Raw genomic sequence first — 23,444 nt, 5'->3', positions numbered from 1 at the left:
ATCCAGCTGTGGTGATTTCCCTGCTTCCAATCACCACGGAGAAGTGATGCATCATGTAAAACACTGGTTACAATGCAAGAATTCAGGGCAATGCCTGGAGAGGGTGTAACTGTCTAGGCATCTAGTGCTTAATATTTCACCAATTAAGTAAATAGAACATCCTGAATTTGCACAAAAGGCGATTTGGGTCTCTATTCAACAAGCACAGGCCCCACATATTTCTGTATTGTGACAATAAAGAAAAATACCTAAGTAACACCAAAAAGAGAACAAAACTGACTAGTGTGCACAGAATTGCAGTTCCTCTCATTCACCAGGTTTGTTTCAAAATCCTGAAAACAGCCACAACATAATTTCTACAGGATATTCATGCTTTGTGCCCACCAAGATAATCACTGGCAAATCTTGGTTTGTTTCTTCTCTCTGCAGAATGAAACACAACTTTTGACCATGTTCAGCTGTATTCTTTCTCAAGTATTATTTATCTGACCCTATTTATTTTGTAGTCAGTTTAGTATCCCTTGGTAGTCAGAGGAACAAAGGCATTGCTCCAAAGCCAATAAAAGCTGAATGCATCTCCTCCTTAGCCCACTTCCATAATTTATTTGTACAGTACACATATATGCCCGTATCTGAGCCAAAAAGAACTAGTGCAGGACAGATGTATTTTTATTCTGAATGCTCTCATGTTCAGACTGTCTCACAACATACAGGTATTTTGGTGGTATGCTAGAGTTGTCATCCAGCCCTTTATCTACTGCTCATTTCTATCATGTCTCCAAAGTTCACTTTTCTAGTTGTATCCTTGCAGTGCTAATCTGTTCCTGAGGTGCTGATACATACACAAGTGCTTACAAAAAGATAACAAAAATGGAAAATATTTTCAAGTAAAGGCATTGCTGACAGCACACAGAAGATGCTCACGCTGGTATCAGAAACCATCTTAGTGCCTTAGTGCATATTTCAGTTGAAATACTCCCTACTTCATAGCTGAGTTAATGAGTCAGAGCTGAAGGATGTGCTGATAGTGGTCCAGGATTCTGCAGAAACACCAAAACTAGTTTGCAAACAGCCTCTAGACTTGCTTGTGGGGAATGTCCCACACAGATAGATAAGCATCAAAACACAATCCCAGTGCACCTTGATGCATTTCCATTTATTTTAAGACACTGTAACCTTGGATCTAATCTACCTGCTGCATGATCAGACATTATTCTGCTCATTTATTTGGGATCAGTAGGCAAGATATTTCTGTACAGCTTATACAATTTCCAACAGCCTTTTGACTGTCTTTTAACATTAATGCCTGATGTATTTTCATTTTATCAGTTATCAAAAACAGATCATTCTTCCCTTGCTCAAAAATAAGGATTCTCTACATTTCTCTATAATTGACATCCACTACATTTTCAGGTATAGCGACTAAAACTCTTTTTTTTTTTTTAAGTGTGTATGCAAGAGACAGCAATTACTCTCCTTTTTATGTAATACAACTAACTCAAAGCATTACAAGATTTTTTCCTCCATCATTTTGTAAAAATGGAGCTCAGGCTGTAACCTAAATAAGGCCAGTAGTATGGTGGTTGGAGAGGAGCATGCACACCTGTGTGATTTTTGTATGAGTTGAAGGAGATTTGAGTTTCTCTGAATATAAGTGTATCCAAGAGCAGCTTTGGAGGTACCACTGTACACATTATCCACATGCTTGAGCAAGTTCTTTCTGGTAGCAGACAAAAACTGATTCTGTGACAGCTCAGAGCTCCAATTTCTTAACAAGGATTAACCCTCTTGTCTTAAAGAATGGAATTTCCTGAGCTGACTGGCAATCTTATCTAGTCCAACTTTCAATCAAACAGCAATTAATTGATGCTCAACCCTTCATGTGGATGGCTTTGCAACTGGTTCTGCAGATTTTGCTCCTTGTCAAAGGAGGCACAGGGTATTAATCACTTGGCCTTAAAAAATAAAATTATTAAATATTTTCAGTTATCAACTGTAATAAGCAGCCTTTATCATTGTTTTAGAACACAGTTCCTTGTTCTTGGCAGCATTTTCTGTGAAAACAACTGCAGCACAAAACTTTTTAAAATTAAAAGATGAAAAGAGTCCATTTGTAAAATGCAACCAGTCTTAGAATACAATAAGATTTAAAAACAAATCTTACAAGAATAACTGGGAAAAATAGCTTAAAGATGAATGGATTTATATTCTCAAGTTTTACTTCCCATCATATTCTACAATACACAAAGACCCCATTTGCAAGCTTTTGGCTTCACTAACATTAAATTTAAACAGATTTAAAGAATACAATCATCTGTTCTGAAAATAAGTGTCCATTTGAATGCAAATTGTTAAAATTTAGAACTTCTGGCTTTCACATATTTATAAAAAGAGAGCAGAGTCTAGTAAAGAAAGAGAATAGGAAAGAAAACCAAGCAATAAAAACATAGTATACGTTTATGCTCCAACAATCACTAATAAGTTTACTGAAAAAACATTTTAGGAACAGCAAAACTAATCTGAATAATTTATCTATGGGTATTTTTTGTGTTCAGTCCCATTAGGCAGTATACTATGATTTGAAGTCAGCTGCAAGAGACTATAGCTGTTCTTCCCCAGAATTCTCCAGGCTATGAAAAAAAGAAAACCAAAAAAAAACCCCAAACAAACCAAAAAAAGAGAATGGATGTTATAGCACTAGTAATTCCTCCCTAAATGTCTGAAGTGCAGTGGTGCAGATTACTCAACTTCAACGTCATTTATTAATACACATTCATTTTAAGGCATTGATAGCACATGGATTTTTGTGCTCCTAATTGAATACTGCTCTTGGCATCCTTCTCAGGTCTTAAAAGAGCTTCTTTCAAATCTAAGATAATTCTTGACATGTTCAATATAACATCTGTACTTTAAATTCTAAATGACAAGCACTATTGCAGTAAAGACCCAGCTTGATTTGAGGCTTGCAAGAATTTTCTAGTTTTGCTTTGTTTCAAGAATACGAAAACTCCCAGTCCCCAGACTGCCCCAAACATCTGTAGAAAGCATTGCTCCATAAAAACAAGTATTGCTGCTGTAATCCCTAATTTCTATTGATAGTAAGAGATGCAAAGGAAACAAAGACATACATTTCACCCTAACACTACACACAAATCCAGCTTCTCCTAGATCCTGAGAATTACTCCTTAGGCACAACAGACCAAACCACAATAAAGTGCTGAGTACTCTTTAGCCAGCTCAGAAGTCTTTTTGAAGCTGCTTGTTCCAGATGTGACTCAATTCATGGATATTTTATCACTGCAAAGTCCTAACCTCTAGCATTGGGGTAGCCATAAATGATTTTTACCATGTCATAAAGCCTGAAATCACCCAGATGGCAATGACATTCCTCAACTTATAGCACACTAAGGGCAGAGATACAGCTATTTGAAGAATAAGATGAAGCAGTACAAACCCTCTGATTTGAAAGACCTGGGATTAATTGAAAGTGTCCCTTTATTCTCCTTTTCTTAGCCCCGCCCCCCTTTTTTTTATTTCCCCTAGAACTAGTGTTCTGGAAAAATTGTGACCCTTTGATTTTCTGGTTGGCAATTTAAACTCGGTTTACAGCGCTCTTACTGGGACAGAGCAGTTTTATGGGCAAAGCATCTCACATGCAGCCAGGAAACCTTGTCTCTAAAGTTGAACTGTTCACCTGTTTAGTATTTGCTCATCATTCAATCTCCTCAGACTTTTGTCTTGGTCCTTCTTATCTACTCCTAAGCAAGATCAGAATCATTCCAATAAGGCAGAGATTCACACTTAACGTTTGTTGATGTGACTGAAACAGGGTCCTAATGCCATCTTTGAATATCTTGAGGTATGCAAAAAAAGAAAGAAAATCAGTGGATTTATGCCAAAGCAGGAAGATCCCTGGAGCACTCATGGAGATCAAGTCTGCTTCCACCTAGGAGCTACTACTCATTATTGAATACTGATCTCATGAGCAGTGATACCTGGCCCCCTTTGATAGGCTCATCTTTTAAGAAGGAAATATCAGAAACTCTGATGAGATCATGTCAATGAGAAGAGCATTTTATTTATTCTAAAGAACTATTTTCTTGCATTTTAAAGGTGATTGAGATTGTGAGATGATTTTGTGACTCACTGCATGACTTTGAGCAAATTAATAAAGGAACAAAGTTGAAGTCTTGGTTCCTAGTTCTCTATTTTAACCTCTATTGTAGACAATACTCCCGCTTTACACAAAACCTGATACATCTACATCTTGGGAATCATACCCAGAGGTTCTACTGAGGACTGGTTTTTCTTTTCTACTCTTCTCCTGTAAAGAAAGCATGATCCTGTAGTAAGGCAGTAATTTGCTTCTACTGTCTCCTGACATAAAAGAAACGAGGCATTCCTACACCCATGTACATGCATGTACCTCAGGGATGAAAAGCCAGCCATTTCACAGCTTCTGTAAGGGCATGATGCGATTGAGCCTTCTTCTATTAGAGATCTAAATTTCAGGGGTCACAGCAACGGGCAGCCCTGTCACCTTCCATCATTTTTAGTTATAATATTACTATGATTCTACAATTACCATCTTGACTAGCAAAAGCAATAGAATTTAAACATGAAGAGTAATTTAATCTCACCTAGATACCACTAGTATTTGTAACACCATATATTTTATTTTTATCTGTCATTTGATTTTCAGTTTGAGGGAATGATGAAAAAAACCCCAAACTTGCCCATTTTCTGTTAAGGTTTATGTAGTGAATGAACTTGGAAGCACCCCCAAGTAAACCCAGTTGCTGGTGTCTCTCTCAAAATATATCTCCGGGTTTTGTGCTTCTGTACTTTTGTATTTCTGCTCCTCCTAAAATTCTCAAGTGAATCTGAACAAATGGTTATGTAACTCCCAGATTTTTCCTTTATAGCATATGATGACTAAGTGAAAAGGAACAATCCCTTTACTCCAGAAAAATACATACTCCTGGGTCTTATACAGCTGTTTAATATGAAGATCAACCTAGTAGTAAAAAAAATAAAACAATGATTTCCAACTCTCATAATTTCTGCAAGCATTTGATTCAGAGACCAAATAAGTCTGAAATGCTTAGTGATGTTATTGCTCTAATACTTTCAGGAAACCCCTTCCACCACAGGAAGCTAATTTTGGTTTAAACTGACGACTGAAACTATGCATATTTTATGATATTCATGTATTGCTAGCTCAACTCTTCACTGTTTCTGAAACAAATGTCGACTTTACTGTGCATAGCTACTGGAATATAAAGGTATTTGAAAATGCAATCGAGTGAAAATCATTAAATTGAAGATATAAATGAAAAAAGCAAAAAATTACATGGTCATCAGGTATTTTGAGAATTTCTCATCTGCAGTACCTGAAGCAAACACATTATGTAACTTCAAATGGATTCATCTTTCCACTGATGAGACACTGAGAGATAAAGTTCTTTGGTTTCTTTAAATTTTTTGGTGCCTGGATGATCTCCAAAAATTTAAAAATGGATCCCAAGTCAGGTATTTCCTAAAGGAGCAAACTGTGGGTAGGGAGGGGTTTTTTTGAACACTCCTGCAGAATTTATTAGGATAATCGCAAGATTCTAATTTTGATCTTTAAACACTGCTGTAGTTTTCAGGTCAAGAAAAGACGTCTGAAGTAAAGATCTCCTTTAAGACATTTTACAAATAAAGCAATGCCTGAGTTTTCAAATTTCTTGGCTTTTGGACTGTAATCCCTTAAATCAAAGAACTCTCAATCACTAGCAGCATAGGTGCTGGTTTTGACCTCACAGTTTCAGAGGCTGTATTTTTTTTAAAACATTATTAAAGTATATTCTCATATCAACATGAATAAAGCAAGTACAACTATCTCACATCCTCTCCAAATCATACAATGAATAGATTTTAAAGACAAGAAATGATCATTGTACTCTTCATGTATAACTCTATAGTCAGATAATCTCATTCGGTGTTTTCTGCATCAGTGTCCTAAATTTTGCCTGAATATAAGATGTCTTTAAAAAATACTCAGTTTAATTTGAAGAGTTCAAGGAAAGAATTCCTCTCAACTGTACATTGAGTTATGTCAATGGCTAATTACCTTCATAAATACCCTATTTCTAATCCAACATGGAACATCAAAGTACGTATGATTTTCTCAGACTAATAATTTTATTCGGAACCTACTTTTCCATGAGTAGAAGGTTATTCAGGAAAAAAGACAGACAATCTCATTTTACAGATGAGTTTTGCTAGCTGTTGTCCAGATGTTCCCCTTTTGATTATCTTGACAATGGAGGCACTGGTTCTCAGATTAGACAATCTCAGTGTAAGCTATAAATAACAAATTGAAGTAGCCAAGGCACTACTAGCCCTCACTAACTGCTAAAATGCACACATGAAACTGTCAAAATATACAGACACTATTATTCATCTTTCCACTTTTCACACAGGCAAATACATAGTGATGACTACCTTTCCTCATGGAAGTTACATTAGCTTAATTTTCCTATTCAAAGGTTAAACTTTTGTTTAGCTTTCAAACTTTGATGCAAAATGCAGGCAGAGCTACAATCTTGCTGCGATCACAGAAACATGACTGAATGCTCCAATGAGGGGGATACAAACTTTTTAAGAAAAACAGGATAGGAAGGGAAGAAGAGCTATCCTTGCTGGGCAAGAGAAGAGAAGCTGGAGTGCACAGAGATCTGGCTGGGGACTGATGAAGTTAGGCAAGCTAAAGCTGAAGTGGAATTGCATCTTGACAGGGATTTCAAAGATATAAGTTGATTGTAAAAAGATATTTTTGAGGTCTGTATTTGAAATTTAGCAGCTACACTAACTGGAAATGTCTACAGAATTTCTTCCTAGTTTTTAAAAACTTCTGTAGAACTTCTTTAAGCTGCCTGCATTTAGAGATGTTCAGAGAAGAGTTGTATAGTAGCAGCTCCATTTTCATGCATTACCTGAGTTCACATAATTAATGTTTAATATGTAGAAAATGCTACTATTTTCCAGTTTTACTGCAACTCTCATATTTCATGCAGTTCACAGGGAGAAACTGAAAGGGTAGTGAAAGTCATGTTCTTTGTGACTGTAGGCAAGCCAACTAGTGTCACATAGTAAGTCTGAAATACTAACCAGAACTCTGGAAACACAGTATTTTTCATGACTGGTTTATCCTTCCTCTTGTAGAGCTCACTGCTCCCTTCTTTAATCTGATGCTCTTAACATTGGAAAACCCGACTACACAATGGATTTGACATCTCTCTGGAAAACAGCATCCAAGACACAAGCACTGATGATTAGCTTAAAAGGTTCCAATGCGATGATAGCTTTCAATGCATTTTCACCTTTGTATACCCCAAAGCCAGTGACATGCAGGTTAATCAATGTCTTGAGATTTAATCAGGAAGTGTTGAGAAACAAGTTCTGCAGTGTGATACAGATAAACAACAGCCTAATGCTGAAGTGGAAAGCAACACTTCACAATGATTTAAGAAAATTCAAAATTGGATAGGGAAGGCAGACAGAATGAGGCAGAGCAAAAAGCCCATAAAGATCAGTGACTCAACTTTAACTCTGATTAGCAGCAAATGTTTAGCAATCAAGAATGGTTTAAAAGTAATCCTTATTTCTAAGTGGGAACTGGTGCTAACAGTCTCAGGAAAATAACCTTTCTGGACTGCAGAGTCAGAGAGAGAAAAGCACCAGCATTCAGTCCTTTTTCACTCCTGCCTTTCCCATGTTCCCAACACTGACAGCTCCCAGGGACCAGTCTCTTTAAGTCTCTCTAAAGTTATCCTACCCTTTTGGTTACTCTTCTTAGCCCTCCTGCTCTAGAAGGCAATTTGTTTTAACACAGCATTGAAAAAAACATGGCATGGTTTCTTCTTGTTAGCACTTAAAAAATGAAGGTTTTCTTGGACTAGTTTGTTTTTAAACAAAAATAATTGCAACTCAGATTTTTTGAGAAAAATGGGAAAACCAACCAAACATCATAAAAATGACACCAAAAACACAGAGGAAGACAGACAACATCTTACATATGTTAACCTCATGACATAAAGTCTTATTGCTATGTCAGCCTGTTCAGTGCTGTAAAAAGGAAGGTGAACTTCATTTGCTTGATGGGTCTAGCACAAAAGTAAGTCAAAATATCAGTGGGGAAAACAGATGGAGGTGGAGGGCTCTTGAATCACTCTTTGCTGCTTTTCATTCACCAGCATAGGCCAACACAAGAAGCAAGTTAATGAACTATTCAGCACTGAGGAAGAACTAAGCAACTATGGTAGCAGCAAAAGGAGGCTGAAGAGGGAATACCTCAATTAAACACAAGCATCCAAAGACCCAACTATTAGAAAGGCTGTGCATCAACCCTTTGCACTCCTTCTGGGATACTGACACAATCAAATACCTCTACAAAGTGTGAGTGTGCCAACACACACAGTACAGGAAACAAACAAGAGGAAGAAGAGATCTGTGTACAGTCACAGATCTCACTGTGACTATAGAGATGCAGTGGGATAGCTCCCGTGGCTGGAATGTTGTCACAAAGGGCCCATGCTATTTAGGAGACACAGACTGGGAAGGTGTGGTAGTGGAGTTGCCCTCTATGAGTGAGGCAACACTTGGAATGTATTGAGCTCTGTCTTGGTGAGGATGACAAGTGAGCTGAGGGCTTATGGGTTTGGATAAAATGACAGACTGATAAGGGTAATGCTGTTGTGGCTGTTTGCTACAGGTTGCCTGGGCAGGAGGAGGAGATGGCCAAGGCCTTCTACAGGCAGCTTAAAGCAGCCTCAAAGTCACAGGCGCTGGCTCTTGTGGGAGATTTTAACCATCCTGACATCTGCTGGAGAAACAACACATTGAAGCACAAACCATCCAGGAGGTTCCTGGAAAGCCTTGATGACTACTTCCCGACACAAGAAGTGGATGATCCCATAAGGAATGGTGTACTGCTTATCTCATACTAATAAATGGAGAAGGCCTTGTTGGAGATGTGAATGATGGGGAAGGAGGAAGCAGGGCAGTAAGATTATAACCATGAACTACAGAAGAGCTAACTTCAGCCTCCTCAGGGATCTTCCTGGAAGAATCCCATGGGAATGAGGCCTGCAGGAAACAGAGGTCCAAGAGAGCTTGTTAATATTCAGTGATCACTTCCTCCAGTTCCAAGAATGTTGCACCCCAATGAGAAAGAAATCGGGCCAAGGGGAAAGAGGCCTGTGGATGATCAAGGAACTCCCATCATTACTTGAGTGTAAGAAAGAAACACAAAGGAAATGGAAACAGTGTCAGGACACTTGGAATGAATACAGAGAGGTTGTCACTCTAAGTATAAATGAGATGAGGATGGTCAAGACCCATCTGAAATTAAAGCTGGCCAAGGCTGTCAAGGACAACAAGAAGGGCTTCTTCAACCCACTGTGGTCCCTTCAAACTTTAGCCATTCTGTGATTCTGTAATATGAACTTATCTCCAAAGGAAGATACCAGACAACAGCACCATACTGCAAGCTAGTCTTTTCCCAGAATATTATCACTATTTCCCATTCTAAAGGATTCTTCATAAAGTTTGATGTCACTGAGAATCAAACCCAAAATATCAATCAAATTCTTTATTTATATCTCTTGTATATTAAAATCACTCTAAAATTAAAGGACTATTTTTTTTTTTAGGCTTGATATAACACAATTAGATATCAGGGCTTTGAATAACCTATAGCTTTAAAAGGTTAAGACAGCATTAAAAATTATTAGTATGTCAGTAGAGTCTAAGCAGATAGCTCTTTAATAACAATGGACAGGGAATTAAAAAAAAAAACTTCAGAGAAGTAAATGGATATTCTTTCCAGCAGAATGATTTCTTTAAAGACAAAAATCCAAATTATGCACATTTCCTTTTTTTGTTTCAAAATAACTACTTTAAAGGTAAAATATACCTACCCAAAGCAATTAAGATGAGAAGAAGAAAGATAGAAGAAAAGAATACTCCAAGGGCCAAGTATGAAAGACTGAAAGAACTATTATGTCAAAGTATAATCATCCATTTTCCCCTGAATTATATTTATTTAATACAAACATAAAGGTGTGCAGAACAGATTAACGGGTTACTAGAGAAGGTAAAGCAGAAGCTCTCAAATGTTGTTCTTTGGAGAGCATCACCATTATCAAAGAGAACTGTTTGCTGCAAGTCAGTCTTGAATTCAAACAGACACCTGCTTAATTTTTCCACGGCTCTGTGAGCAACTACTAAAAAAGGAGAATGTTATAAAACACATGCTACAATAGTAGTGCTTTCCAGACTGCAGTCTTGGTTTTAGCAGCTGTAGAACTTTAGATAAACTTCTCACAGGTATCAAAGGAAAAAAATTTTAAGTTTTTAAAATTTTTTAAGTTTTACTTTTGGACTACAGTCTTCCTCTCTAATTCTTGTCTTTATTCTGAAGGAGAGGAGGAAACTGAGCTTCCTCATCTCTCCTTTATATCCTTTCCATGAGATGAAAAGCAAACTATGTGTCAGATTTTGCTGCATGAATAAAACTGTTCATAAACTTTCAAGTTCTACCAGATGCTTTTCTCATTCCTTTGCTTCAAGAGCCAGTTTTTTAATTCACTTTTATGAAACTTCTTATTTAGGAATTCTTGCTCAAAAACCCTGAAAATCCTAAAGACAAGCAGAAAGAATCCTTAGTAAGCTAAGTTTGCACTGTGTTCCATGATTCCAATACAAAGATAAGAAATTACTTGAATGAAGTATTTTGCATCACAATCCAGTGCAACACTTCTGGTGCAAACTTGGGATGTTTTCCAATTTTAAATGCCATTGCAGAAAACAAGAACATATTCTTTCAGTCATATTTCCTCACCTAGTGTATGCATTTATGGATAGTTTCCGTACTTGCCTTTGGTCATTTATAATGCCTTGATCCTAATTGAAAAATAATTCAAAAAGAAGATTTCCTATTTTATTACCTATCTCACTTCACTAAGTAAGTAGAGGAAATCTATTTACTTGGTGATGTAAGATGGGTAATGAAACAGGAAAGTGCATGAAAAATGAAGACGACATACTTTGTTTCAGCTTGTGGTTACAGGCATCAGATGTTCCTCTAGGCATCTTTTGCTAGGGGCACAGCAAATTTTTTCAGAGGCCTAACTCTGATGGATGCACAAAATAAGACAGACTGAGAGCAGAGCTTTCAAGAGGAAAAAAGACCAGTGGGCTTCAGGGAAAATGGTGTTTCAAGCTACCTGTGTTTTTATAAATTATAGCTGGGAATAAAAGTTTAAGATAATGTGGAGAAAATATTATACTACCTGCCACAGTTCATTAAAGTACTATTCACAGAACAAGCACCTGCTTAAGTAAAACTGAACAGATCCTGCTCTTCCATGTTGCCTCAAGTTTGCCTGCTTTTCACTGTTTGCATTTTGCTGTCACGTAGCTTCAAATAAACTATGAATGTTTTTAGAAAATTATCTTTGTCTACATTTTTCTCCTCTGGGAGAAGAAAGATGATTGATGGTGATGTTCACCAATGAGGTCGAAGAGGCGGCTCCCTGTGCAGCCAGTCTTGGCCTGTTTGTAAAATTGTATATATATATGGAGTCAAAAAAATAAAAAGAGCTTTTCCTGCTTGACCTCCTGCTGGCCTGCCTCGTAATTTCATGCTCCTAACAGCAGCCACAAGTGTGACCCTCCGTCACACTTCCACATTTTACTTTCACTGAGAAAAGACTACTTCAGTGACTTCAAGTGTATTGCTCACATACCTTTCCTGGCTCCCTTCTGTGATGTGGTAGAGATGATTGGCACCTCCATCAGCACAAGCTCTCAGGGCAGCTGCAAGAGACAAAAGAGAACATCAGTGCATTTGCATTATAAATAAAAACCCACAACCAGATAACAAGGCTGTGTAAACTTAATTGTTTGTAGTTGGCATAGGGAATAAGCTTGAGACACTGTACGGCTTTTAGTTTCCTGTACTTGACTGCTTTCCCTGTTTCTCTATATAAAAATTTGAACTTTTTTTAGCAGACTAGTGCCAATCTTCAGCTGACTGTGCCACTGTACTTGCAAATGGCTTATTTCTATCTATCTGAACCTGCTGCCCAGACAGCTTAGACTACAAGACAGGTAAGTATTAAAAACCTCCCACCCTCCATCTACAGATGGATCCTACACCTTGTCACAAGTGAGAACTTGAATTGTAAACACAACTATCTTCTCAGCCAGGCAGAAAGTTCCCTATGGTGGATCTACAGCAACTTGCATAACAACTGGGAAAGAAAAAAAACCAAGAGTTAATCATGACAATACCCTTTTTCTCTTTTTCTTCCTCCTATGACACAAGAATGGTAACTTTATTACAGTTCCTATGTTGTTCCACAGACTGTTTGAATCTTCTGATATAAAGTAGGCGGTTTAGGTCTTAGCTTTAAATCTTGGACTATCCTGGTACAAAACCATAATAATTTTCAGCACTTCCACCTAACTCAGGGACCACAAAGGGCATGTGGCACTAATTCTAGCTGATTTAAACAAGCAGAGACATGCTGTTCTCTTGTGATCCTTTTGTTTATACAGACTTAAGTTACAGAAAAGAGACAGGTCTAACACTATTATTACAAAATCAAACATAAATTGCTATCTTTTATTCATAAGCTTCCCTGTTAATCATTTAACTAACACACAGCTCTTCCATGAGGTTTTTAAAACCTCATAAGCTTTTAAAGATGGAAAATGACCATCTTGTCTTAGCAGTCATTATCAGTTTTGCTCCGAGATGCACAAGTTAGATAACTATAGCACACAAGATAAAAGAAGCTGTTGCTTCCACACTAGGACAGAGTGTTCCTTCCAGACAAAGAGAAACTGACTGGTGATCCTGAAAGGGCTGAAAGTCACAGGGCCAAGGGGGAAAAGGAGGAGAGAGTAAAAAATGGTACAAACAATCAGATCAGGCACTTCTTGCCACAGAGAATCCAATTTTCCACTGAAACTGCTTTCCTTTGGTGTTTATTTTTCAGTCAGAACCACCCTTCAGCAATGATACGAACTTGTATCGTTCCTTTTGGTGCACATTAGATGGGAAATGCACCTCTCCCCCTACTTAGCCAGCCTATACAAATAGGGACAAAGAGTTCACCTCTATAGCTGCCTTCATCTTCAAGTAATTTTTTTTATGTGAGTGCTGAACTCCCACAGGGAGTGCTTATAAATTAATATCTACTGCGCAGTACCATGTGACCTTGGCTGAGGATTTTTTGGGGGAGCGGGGGGAAAGAAGGAAGCAGAACAACACAAAAACTACCAGTTCATCACAGGTAGCTTTGGGTACCTCAGGTTTTTTTTCTTCAGACTGAAGCTGTTATAAATGCCTATTATAAAGTTGGCTTTTCACAAAATGTGTATTATATGATTAACAACTTTGTGGTAAGGATATAAGTTTTTTATTTCTGCTGTTAGTAAAGAAAATTAGGCATAGTGGTAGTAGTGATATAGTATGCTTAAACTGTCTGTTTGGCTGGGATAACATCCAGTGAACATGTAAAGAAGACTCTGCTATTGATATACAAACTATCAGCATCTCCCATCTGAAGAAAGCACGGACTAAGGCCCAATCTGGAGGTGATAATGAAGACACAGCCAAGAAACACGCAGCTCTAAAAAGGCGGACCCAAGGAGGGGCCATGCAAAACAGTCCCTGGAATATGGAAACTAGTTTATGGAAAAATACGAATATTCAACAGACTGATACAACAGAAAGGGTATTTAAAGAAAGTATCTATACTCCTTTGTATTGCTTCTAGCACAGCTTCTGCTCCTGCTCTCAGCAGTACCCACCCTGGCAAGCACTACTGCCCTCAGCCTTCTTGTACAGACCCTGCTCTTCTGTCTCCCTACACCACTTCACCCACTCCTTACAGCCTCCACCCAAACCCATACTAACATGCCAAGGACATGCAGATTTGATCCTGAGAAATCTTATTAGGTGAAGTAATTTGTAGATTATTCTAGAAGCTTGCCAGCCACTTACCACGGTGATTCACTGCTTCAGGCAAGTGCCTCATCCAGTCTGGTGAGTACAACCTCCCAAGACAAGAAACAACACTTTTTGCCCACTGTGTTTGACTGGAAGGTTTTAACTTCTCCTTTCACTTGAGGTTACAGCTGAAAATGGATTGATATACTTCCTTTCACCTAGACACATCTGTAGTCTCAGGAAGTTCAGCTCACACAGAACATAGTAATGGCCCATTGCAAGAAGAGTGTGTAATAGCTGTCCTTAAGTCAGCTATCCTGTCCACTGGCTTATTTAGCTGATAGAAGACATCTAAGCAACCAAGGACCTAAGGTACATGACCTGCCTAAAGGATGTTTCCCAGGCACTCCCAGACAGTCATAGCTCTTTCCTTCTGAAAACAGTGAGTTTTCCATCTATTTCCACACAATTAAAAAAAAAAAAAAAAAAAGTCGCTTACAACTTCTAGAAAAAAAAAATGGGATGAGATACATGAAAAGAATTTAAAATCTGTTATCTCAATTATTTTAACACGGCTAGAGCCTTAACTATTGAATATTCTCTCACTGGATTTACCACAAGCGAAGCCTGACCAAAGGTCTTTTCATCTGATTTTATAATTTTAAAACATCATGACCAAAAAAACCAAACCAAACTAAGCAGCACAAAACAAATCAGACTTCAATCCATCTGGTACATGTAAAGGTACTGAGATTCTCCCAAAACCAGGAAGGTGCCGAAGTAACAGATATATGACACTTGGATGTTTTCACACAGATATGGTGTTATATTTGGTATCTCAAATTAAAAGAGTTGCCTTATATAATTGCAATTTAAAGCTGTCTCCCACATATTTATTCTTATTTATAAGAAAAAAAATCAACTTCTGTAGCATTGTAAAGTTATTTAGAGAAACAATTTATGAGGTACTGATCCTTTACCAGCAAGTTAATAACTTACACTGAAATCAAACAAAGCCTCAGTTGCATTAAAGAACTAGCACATAATTAACAGATTGGCTGGAGGCCAGTAAATTATAATATTTTAACTTAGCTATGAACTAAGCTTTGCCTGACAAAAAGTAATGATGTATGTTAGCTGGAAGAATATGTATCATTATTATCTGGAAGTGTTTAAGGAGGTAGTCAGCAATTCTAAGCTTAAAGTTTAGATGGAAAATTCTCCATGAAAAATAAAAGGAACCGATTTTATACAGTGCTTTTTATGTTAGAGACAAAATTGCATTACAAACAACTATTTGGCCAGGTGCACCATGACAACTGCACAGGCAAATCTAACAGTCTCTAGTCACTTTGCAACAGCTCACACGAAACCTCATTAATTATTTCAGCAGAAACTGAAGGACCTGAACAAGATTTGGGCTTTGTTTTGCTTGGCTTGGCATCCTGAAAACAGAAACACCTTCTTCTGAGACATTTTCAATTTAAACAGATGAAAAAAAAAACATTAAAAGGTGGAAAGTGACACAGATGGATGAAGCACTAAGGGTCAAATGGGTCAAAGGCAAATTATCATCCAGGGTGATCAAAGTGGATGGTGGAGCTTATAAAATGAAGAACAACTTAAGGGGCCAGTCAGAACACCAAAGGTCTTGCTCTTACCATCTTTTCTGGCCCAAAGGGTATCATCACATTATGGCAGACCCCTCAAATTTGCTAGGTGGGCTGCACATGGAAGTACGCTCTTGCTTATGTATGTCAGAAAAAAACTAAGTCACCAAAGGGCTAGAGGCAGTTAACCCTGCCTCTGTGAATTGAGACATACTAAGAAATGGTTGTCCAAGTAGATCACTGAGCTCTGGTGGGTCAGGAGGACCAACACCTCCAGAAAAAATGTGATATGTAACTGGGAGCTGTAGCTTTTTCAACCAGCACAACTGGAAGCAGAAGAGGCCTTTGCTTTTGGCTACCCAGCTCAGCTGCAGAGCACCACAGTACCATTTCATGCTTCTGTTATTAGAAGAGAGGATGCTAACAGGACAAGGACACAAGTGCACTGCAGCCCCAGCTCAGTATGTGAATCTGTGCTACTTGGCATTACCACAAATTACCACCTTTCCAATCTGAATATTCTGTGTTAAGCTCCACTCCTCAGAAATAGCTCCGTCTGCCAAATTACCACCTTTTCAGTTAGATTTCTTTCTCATATAATTCGAGTGTCATTCAGTGAACTAGGGCATGGAGACATAATCTAAAAATCAACTGTTTTATTGTGCAGGAAGGGGAACTCAATGCCACTGTCAATAACTGCTTCCCAAGCTATTGGGAGCAGCATGTGTTCAGTCCAGCAGTGTCTGGAATTACGGCAAGAGTTAATACCCCTGAACTCCAACCATGCCTAGGAAGAGTTACTTAAAGAGCATAATATTATCAAGCCTTCTCATCCAACAGTTTCTCACAGGCAGTATGAATGAAGAAACAAAAGCATTTCTGAGCAATACCCTTCCTTTTAAATGGTGCACCTTCTGCTAGTAACTGATGAAGTATTTCTCTTTAGTGACTGTATTTGAGGCACCACTTTTAGGACTAATTATTAGTTTTTTTACAAAAATTATTCTAACACAACAAAAACACTGGAAACATTTTTATTCTATATTTACCCCTTTGGCAAATATAAAAATTTTCTGTCCCTGTGAGGCAGGATATGAGCAGCATATCAAACACAAAAAGGAAGGTCTTGGCCGTGAGCTAACTAGCTCTGATGCTTTTTGCAAAAAAGGAGCAAGTGCATGATGCCCGGCAAATTCAGGTAGGGCAAAGGACTCCACAGAACAGACACAAGTCTTGCAGACTAAGATGAGTGCATAAAAAGGGAATACATTTATAAATGTTACCAACACCTGGGAAAGAAAAGCATAACTTTACTATTCCTATTCTATTATTCCTTCCAATTGGCATTTAAAATATATTCTTTTCCAAACAGCTCTTGAAATCAATCCATGTTTTTTGCTTAAATTCAAATTTGTGACAACTGTCCTTAAACTGTGTCATTTAACAACTGTTTTGGCCAACACTAAACCCACTAAAAACTACTTTAGTACAGCCCCTCTGTTCCTTTCCTAATTTTACACAACTTCTTCTAGGTATGCAATCTCTTTCCCTCATTCATTTACTGATTCAGTAGCCTGGTAACCATAATTAACCCGCCAGTAAAAATCTATGCATAAGAGAACTCTGCTTAATTAATGACTTGGAATGCTGGTAGTAATACATATGCAAAATAAATGGTAGATATGCAGAGAATTGCTTGGTTGGCTTGATACATAGGCCAACACATTTTTGTCCCAGTATTACTAAAAAATAGCAGTTACCAACAACAAAATGCATAATCTGTATTTATGTGATGTCTTATTTTTCTCCTTTGTCCTGCAGAAACCGCAAAAATAAATTTAACAAACCCATGGCTTTGTACAGCTGCAGATTGCTAGATGTTAATTGCATCTCAAACTATTCCCTCCCATGTGTTTTTACCTGTGTTATCAGGACTGTTTGCAACTGCTATTCCACATCAATTACAGGGTACTGCAGACATCCCTCTTCTGTCAACCACAGCTCTGCTTAGCAAATCAACTACCAGTCCATAATGGTTTTCTGCTTTGTGGTTGGACAGTGATCTTGCTTTGAGGCTTTTTAACTATTTAAAACAGATCTAACCTTATGTTGCAAAGGAGTGGTTTGGCTACTTAAAGAAACACCATCACAGATACTGGTGAAAGCAGGGTTTAATATGAATTTGTGAAAATACAACTTCATATAGTTTGATGACAAGGTTCACTCTACTACTTACTACAAAGATGATAGCATACAAAGGAAGAAAAAATTAGAAGCAATTTGAAAATATTTACATGGAAGCTGGGAATGCTTAAGGGGGTAAGGGTGTAAAGGATCCAGATGCAATGATAAGGGTGCAAAAGGGCTTAGCAGAACATAGTCATTGAGTAATTAATATTTACAGAGCAATTAGATAGGGTTCCCTACAATTACAACAATGATTAACGATAGATTTGAGATGGCAACATTCATACTATAATCAATTCATATGCACACAGATAAAATGATGTGTACACCCCTTTGTATTTGTGCAAAAGTACCTGTCATAAATTCCCCTTGAGTTCAGTGGAATGCTGACATCAAATCCCTTTGTGTTTGTCAGGAGGCAAGTGCTGCACCTTGAGAAGTGAGGAGATGGGGTGGGGATATCAGTCCAGGCCTCATTGCTAGCGACAGTTCTTCGAGTATCACAGACTTGAGGGCTTGTGAGCTCTGAGGTATCACACTCAGAGGGTTGCTATTCTAAAATTGTTCCTGTAGCCAAGAGAGATCCACCAGCCACAAACCTCTTAGACCTAAACCGTGACTTCTAAACTATCACTATCAAAGAAGGTAGGTACCCAGTAGTCCTGAGGCAAATGGATCAGCAACACTGGAGCTAGCTGTCTGCTCCCACATGGATCAGACTGGATCTCAGATGCAAAACGACTTGTGCTTTTGGTAAGGTAATTATTTGCTTCTTATAAAGCTGCTGTGCTTCTTTAATCACTCTGCTTTGAGCTGTAAACATCACAGAGATCTCAGCCAAGCAGAGGCAAGATTCACTAAACAATTAAATATGGGAAGACAAGGAAGAAACCAATGTGAGAATGAATTAAGAACACTATCCTTTTTTCAGTGCATTGATTCAATATTGAGCTAAAGCCACACAGATAACACTTCTCTTAAAAAAGTTCACACAGAAATTAAACACATGGAAATGGAAAGCACTTTTCCCACAGACAAAAACCACTACTGAATTTTACAACCATCACTGTAACAGGCTCCACAAGCAAAGCAGCCCTGTGCTGTGTCACAGAGAAAACCAGGAGAGAGAGCTCAAACACAAAGTACTGGCTGCCACAATTTCCATTAAAATCTAAGTGACCTTTTCATGACAAGGCCATGTGGCTTGATGCCACTGCGAGAAGAATCAGGAAGAAGTTTATTCTTTTTGTTTTCTCCTTTGTTTCTCTCTCTGTTTGAAAAATGACAGCTACAGCTATAATGTAACATTTAATCAGCTTTTCTTCTTGCCCTGAGCACACATCTATTATTACTAGGTAACAGTAAGAAAACACTGATTAGGGCACAGACCAAAAATAAAAGAGGAAAAATGCACTGAAGTGCATAATATTAATCCTGACTTTTTTCCCTGATACACTACTTTTTTGAATGGTTTTAAAGAATAACTTGTCAAATCTTAGATCCTTGCAAATCAAACGAGCTGCTGAAACAAAAGCAGGAAGCCCTACCTTTAAATCTGTATTTTCCAGAGTGAGAAGGAATACAAGCTTTCTACAGGCATATATTTTCATTTTATTGAAGTCAGCTTGGATACCAGGAATTCCCCAGAGATTCACAAGCCCCTTCTGTAGTGCCACACATTGAGCCCAGAGTTGGGTTGGATCTTGGTTTGCAGACCTTGCCTCTGTATCCCCTGACTGCTGATGAAGGATCAAACATCAAACCCCTCCAGACACAATGCTGCTGATCCTTCACAAGACATCCCATCAGGCAGCCTTTCAAACAACACTTGCTTTCATTGCTTTGCAAGTACAGTGTGCCTCACTAACAAAACTTTACTACAGCCTGTCTACCAGGGTCCTATAACAAACACCTACATCAAAATATAACTGAAGGGGAAATAATTTCAAGAGTGTGCAGCTAGCTTTTTCTGCATCCATTACCTGGTTATCAAGTGAAATGCAGAGGCTTCAACATTAATTTTATTTTGGAAGTTTTAAAATAATATTGTTTTTTAATTTGTTGTAACCACCACTGATTTCAAGCTTTGAATGCAACTTTTTATTTATTTCCTATCTTCCATTACTGCAGCACCGATTTCTGACAGAAAGAAAACAAACAGCTGCAAACATGATGGAATACCCCAACCCCAATTGCAATTTTAATTGCTGGTGAGCACTGTTATCAGACAAACTTTAGCTGACTCTATTTCTACATGGAAAGAACCGACTAAAACTAAACACCTTTATTAGCATTATACATCTACATTTTCTGCAAGGAGAAAAAAAAAGAAGCTTCTTTTTTCTTTTTTTTTAATCTGGCATTGCATCAGCAATAACAGACTTCATGAAATCACTGTTCCCTACCCCTAAATAAGAAGTATGTGAAGCATGCAGGGAGGCAATACTTGGAAAATGGTGGCCAGCTGTGCTAAAACAGCAAAAAAGAAGAAATAGTTTCCTACTGCTGCTGGCAACCAGTAACTCCATGCTCCTCATCACACCCAGATCAGTGCTACTGCCTCTTCTCCTTCCCCCCAACAAAATGCATTAATAATTGAAGCCAACCTGCAAATGTAAAGCAATGAGCATGATAAGTTCATAATTGTGTCTATTATTAAATATTTTTCAACTAATGCATTTATATTTCAAATTTTGTTTGCCTAAATTGGATTTGCAGTAGCCAGCAACTCATAAAAAATTAATCATACACTTATTTAAATAGCACAAAATATATTCTCATGCTTCTAAAACACTCATCTTTTCTTAGAGCCCAGAACAGATTTCCACACAACCATTTTATATCACAGTCTAACAAAAACTTTCGTGTGCCAAGGAAATTTCAGGGCTCACAAAAGTCAAAAACCCTAATTTTGTTAAAAGACAACTAGACTATTACAATGCATAAAATTCTGGATGAATCAAGCATCCTTTGACACCTACTTGGAAACTTACTTAAAATATTCAAGAGAATAATCTTGGTCTAAAAGTTCTTTGGAAATAAGTATCTAGAAGAGGGACAAACAAGAAACCAGACAAGGAAATATTAGGATGGCAGAAACATTTTTCTAATGCAAGTAGAATTGATCTTTATACTTTATTTATTAATGTCTTGATAACGTAACCTATGTTCATGCAACATGCTCTTGCATACTATTAATTTCCCCTAATATTATCAGATTTTCAACAAACAATTGTAACACCATCCAGAGAAATGGCCAAATCCTCCCCCCACCACTCCCCTCCCCCCCGACTGTTATTATTTAACTTAATTATTAACTTTAACTTAAGCTTCACTCTTGTTTCTGACTGACCCCCACATCTTTTCTGTTGTCTTAACTCCCAGATTTGGGCAGTGGTGAGCTGAAGAAGTTTCTTTGAAGAAACTGGAAATGTAAAATTACAAGAAGATCTGATCTTACCTACTTTATTTCATATTTGGAATAACTACAAGTGCATATGCACCGGCATTTTGCACTTTTCTAAACCAGAGTGGTTTCATGGAAGCAGTGGATTTGCAATGCTTTTACTCTAGTACTGGCAGTTTAATAGAGTTCCAAGGATGAAAATGAACATGGATATTACAATGTATTGCTCCTCTTAGGAAAAGAGGAGGTTTAGCTACTTGCATCAAAACTAATCATGATCTCCAACATCTTCCCACACAAAATAGATCTAAAATTGAAATAATATACTTGTTAGGCACTTTCTTTTAGCTAAGTTTTCCAGCAGTCAAGAACGAAGGTCAACAAGCATACTTACACAAAAGATCAGATCTATGGCATAATTTTCTTAAAAACTTTTCTTTCATTATTTGTTACTTAATGAAATAGTTAAAAAACCCCAAAGGATGCACAAAATATGATATTTTCATTCTTAAAATAATATAGGTGTGAATTAGAATTTTCAAAAGAAATAAACATCACCAACAATAATTTTTGGAAGTTTTTAGCTATCTTGATGAAATAATATGTTAAATCATCACAAGATTTCCTTTCCTTTTCCAAAACAAAAATAGTTCATTTGGGTCATCAGAATCAGCTTCGAACCAGACTAGAAGCTGCATTTCTGAGTGTTATTTGAGATTTCCCATCTGAGTTCTCTTACACAGCACAAATGCAAAACCAATGCCATCATCCTTGAAAAAAAATAATCAACGTCTATATGAAAAGCCTGGTTATGAATGAAGATAGCACAGCAGTAATGTCCCAGGTCATAAATGTGATGAATAAACAAGTGCATTGATTTCAAAACCTCTCTTTATTAAGGCTATAGAAGAACTTCTAACACAAAATTTCCAAGTAAAAATATTTTAGGAGGCAATCTAGAGCTTACTATACAAAACTGAGTGTATATTCTCAAGGGGAATAAACTTCTCTGTGACAACTCTCCTCATAGCAAGGCTGCAAACAGGTAATTAATTTATCTTTGCATTAAGTAGAAACAGCTCTTGTCCTCTATCTCTGCAACAGCCCTATGGCAGTTCCATAAGGCTTCAGAAAGGGAGAAGGGCATAGAGTGAACAGACAAGTAGAGGCTCAGAGGGGATTCCAGACTCCAAATTTGGTACTGTTCATTGTTCTAAACTATTCAAAACCTGATTTTAGTAGCAGATTTGTCCATGTCTAGCTTCCAGTTACAAAGATAATCAGTGCATTGCACACGACTTTTATCAAAATGCTACAGTTACTGCTCCAGGCTTTCAATTTCAATGTGTTACAAAGACAAACAGGCCTAAAAGTGCAAAATCAAAGAACTTTTCCCTCTCATTTTGGCTGATACTTTTCCTTTTGAAGAAGAGAGACTGGATTTAAGCATATATTGAAGCCTACAGTTCAGAAGTGAATTCATGCAAAATAGGTATGAATTATTTTGTTTAAATTACCTCCTAACTGTATTACATCCCCTTTTAAATTAATGCTAATATGGAAGTATTTTTCCATCCCTTGAGGAGAAGCCAAACCACTTTATCTTTATTGACCAGAAATACTGGCCTCTTCTTTGGGGCCATTTTCCCCTTCTAGTTGAAAGCTGTGCATTCATTACATTTAGCAGACCTGAGCTTATTCAGAAAGTTTTCCCTGTGAAACAAACAAGCAAAACTCCAAGACATAGCCTTGTTTAAATGGTAAAACACTACATGTTGTATCTGCTGCTCTTTGTTCTCAAAGCAGCTCAGTGAAAAAGAACCCCAAGAACCATACAGCAACTGTGAGCACTGCTATAAAAAGTGTTCCATTTCAATGTTGCTACTTAATTGGAAATTATCACCCTGTTAAATTTTTCCAGGAAATATGGCTTATAAAATTGTCCTAAGTATATCTAATATATCCTTATTTAAATCAGCCAAGCACTGGCCAAAAAGAATATCAATACTCCATTTAATTTACAAGCTCTGTCCATACTAAACACTTCATTATCAGGAACAGAAAATATTAGAAGACAGGATGTTCAAATGTGATTTGAATTACTGCACCAATCTCATGCTACCTCATCTGCCAGATGTGCTGAAGATTCCAGATTAGTACACAACATTTTCATTTAAAGTAGTGTGTTCCTGCACTCAGCCTTGTTTAAATCAGTATTGCTCGTGAAGAGCTG

At 37.5% G+C, this 23,444-nt stretch overlaps 1 protein-coding gene across 3 annotated transcripts in view; it reads right to left on the bottom strand.

The window, feature by feature from the left end:
* TPK1 (thiamin pyrophosphokinase 1) overlaps nucleotides 1-23,444 on the bottom strand; it is a 300,992-nt gene that overhangs the window by 176,395 nt on the left and 101,153 nt on the right. For 2 of the 3 annotated variants that reach the window (XM_066322592.1, XM_066322599.1), the window contains exon 3: nucleotides 11,796-11,865. In XM_066322592.1, coding sequence (XP_066178689.1) covers nucleotides 11,796-11,865 — 70 coding nt within the window. Of the gene's footprint in view, nucleotides 1-11,795; nucleotides 11,866-23,444 lie in introns of those variants that run through there. The other variant, XM_066322608.1, reaches the window with a different exon arrangement.

The sequence above is a fragment of the Sylvia atricapilla genome, chromosome 1, assembly GCF_009819655.1.
Source record: "Sylvia atricapilla isolate bSylAtr1 chromosome 1, bSylAtr1.pri, whole genome shotgun sequence".
In the NCBI taxonomy this organism is placed as follows: Eukaryota; Metazoa; Chordata; class Aves; order Passeriformes; family Sylviidae; genus Sylvia; species Sylvia atricapilla.
The sequence above is the reverse complement of the archived record's forward strand: the minus strand, read 5'-3'. Positions and strand labels throughout refer to the sequence as shown.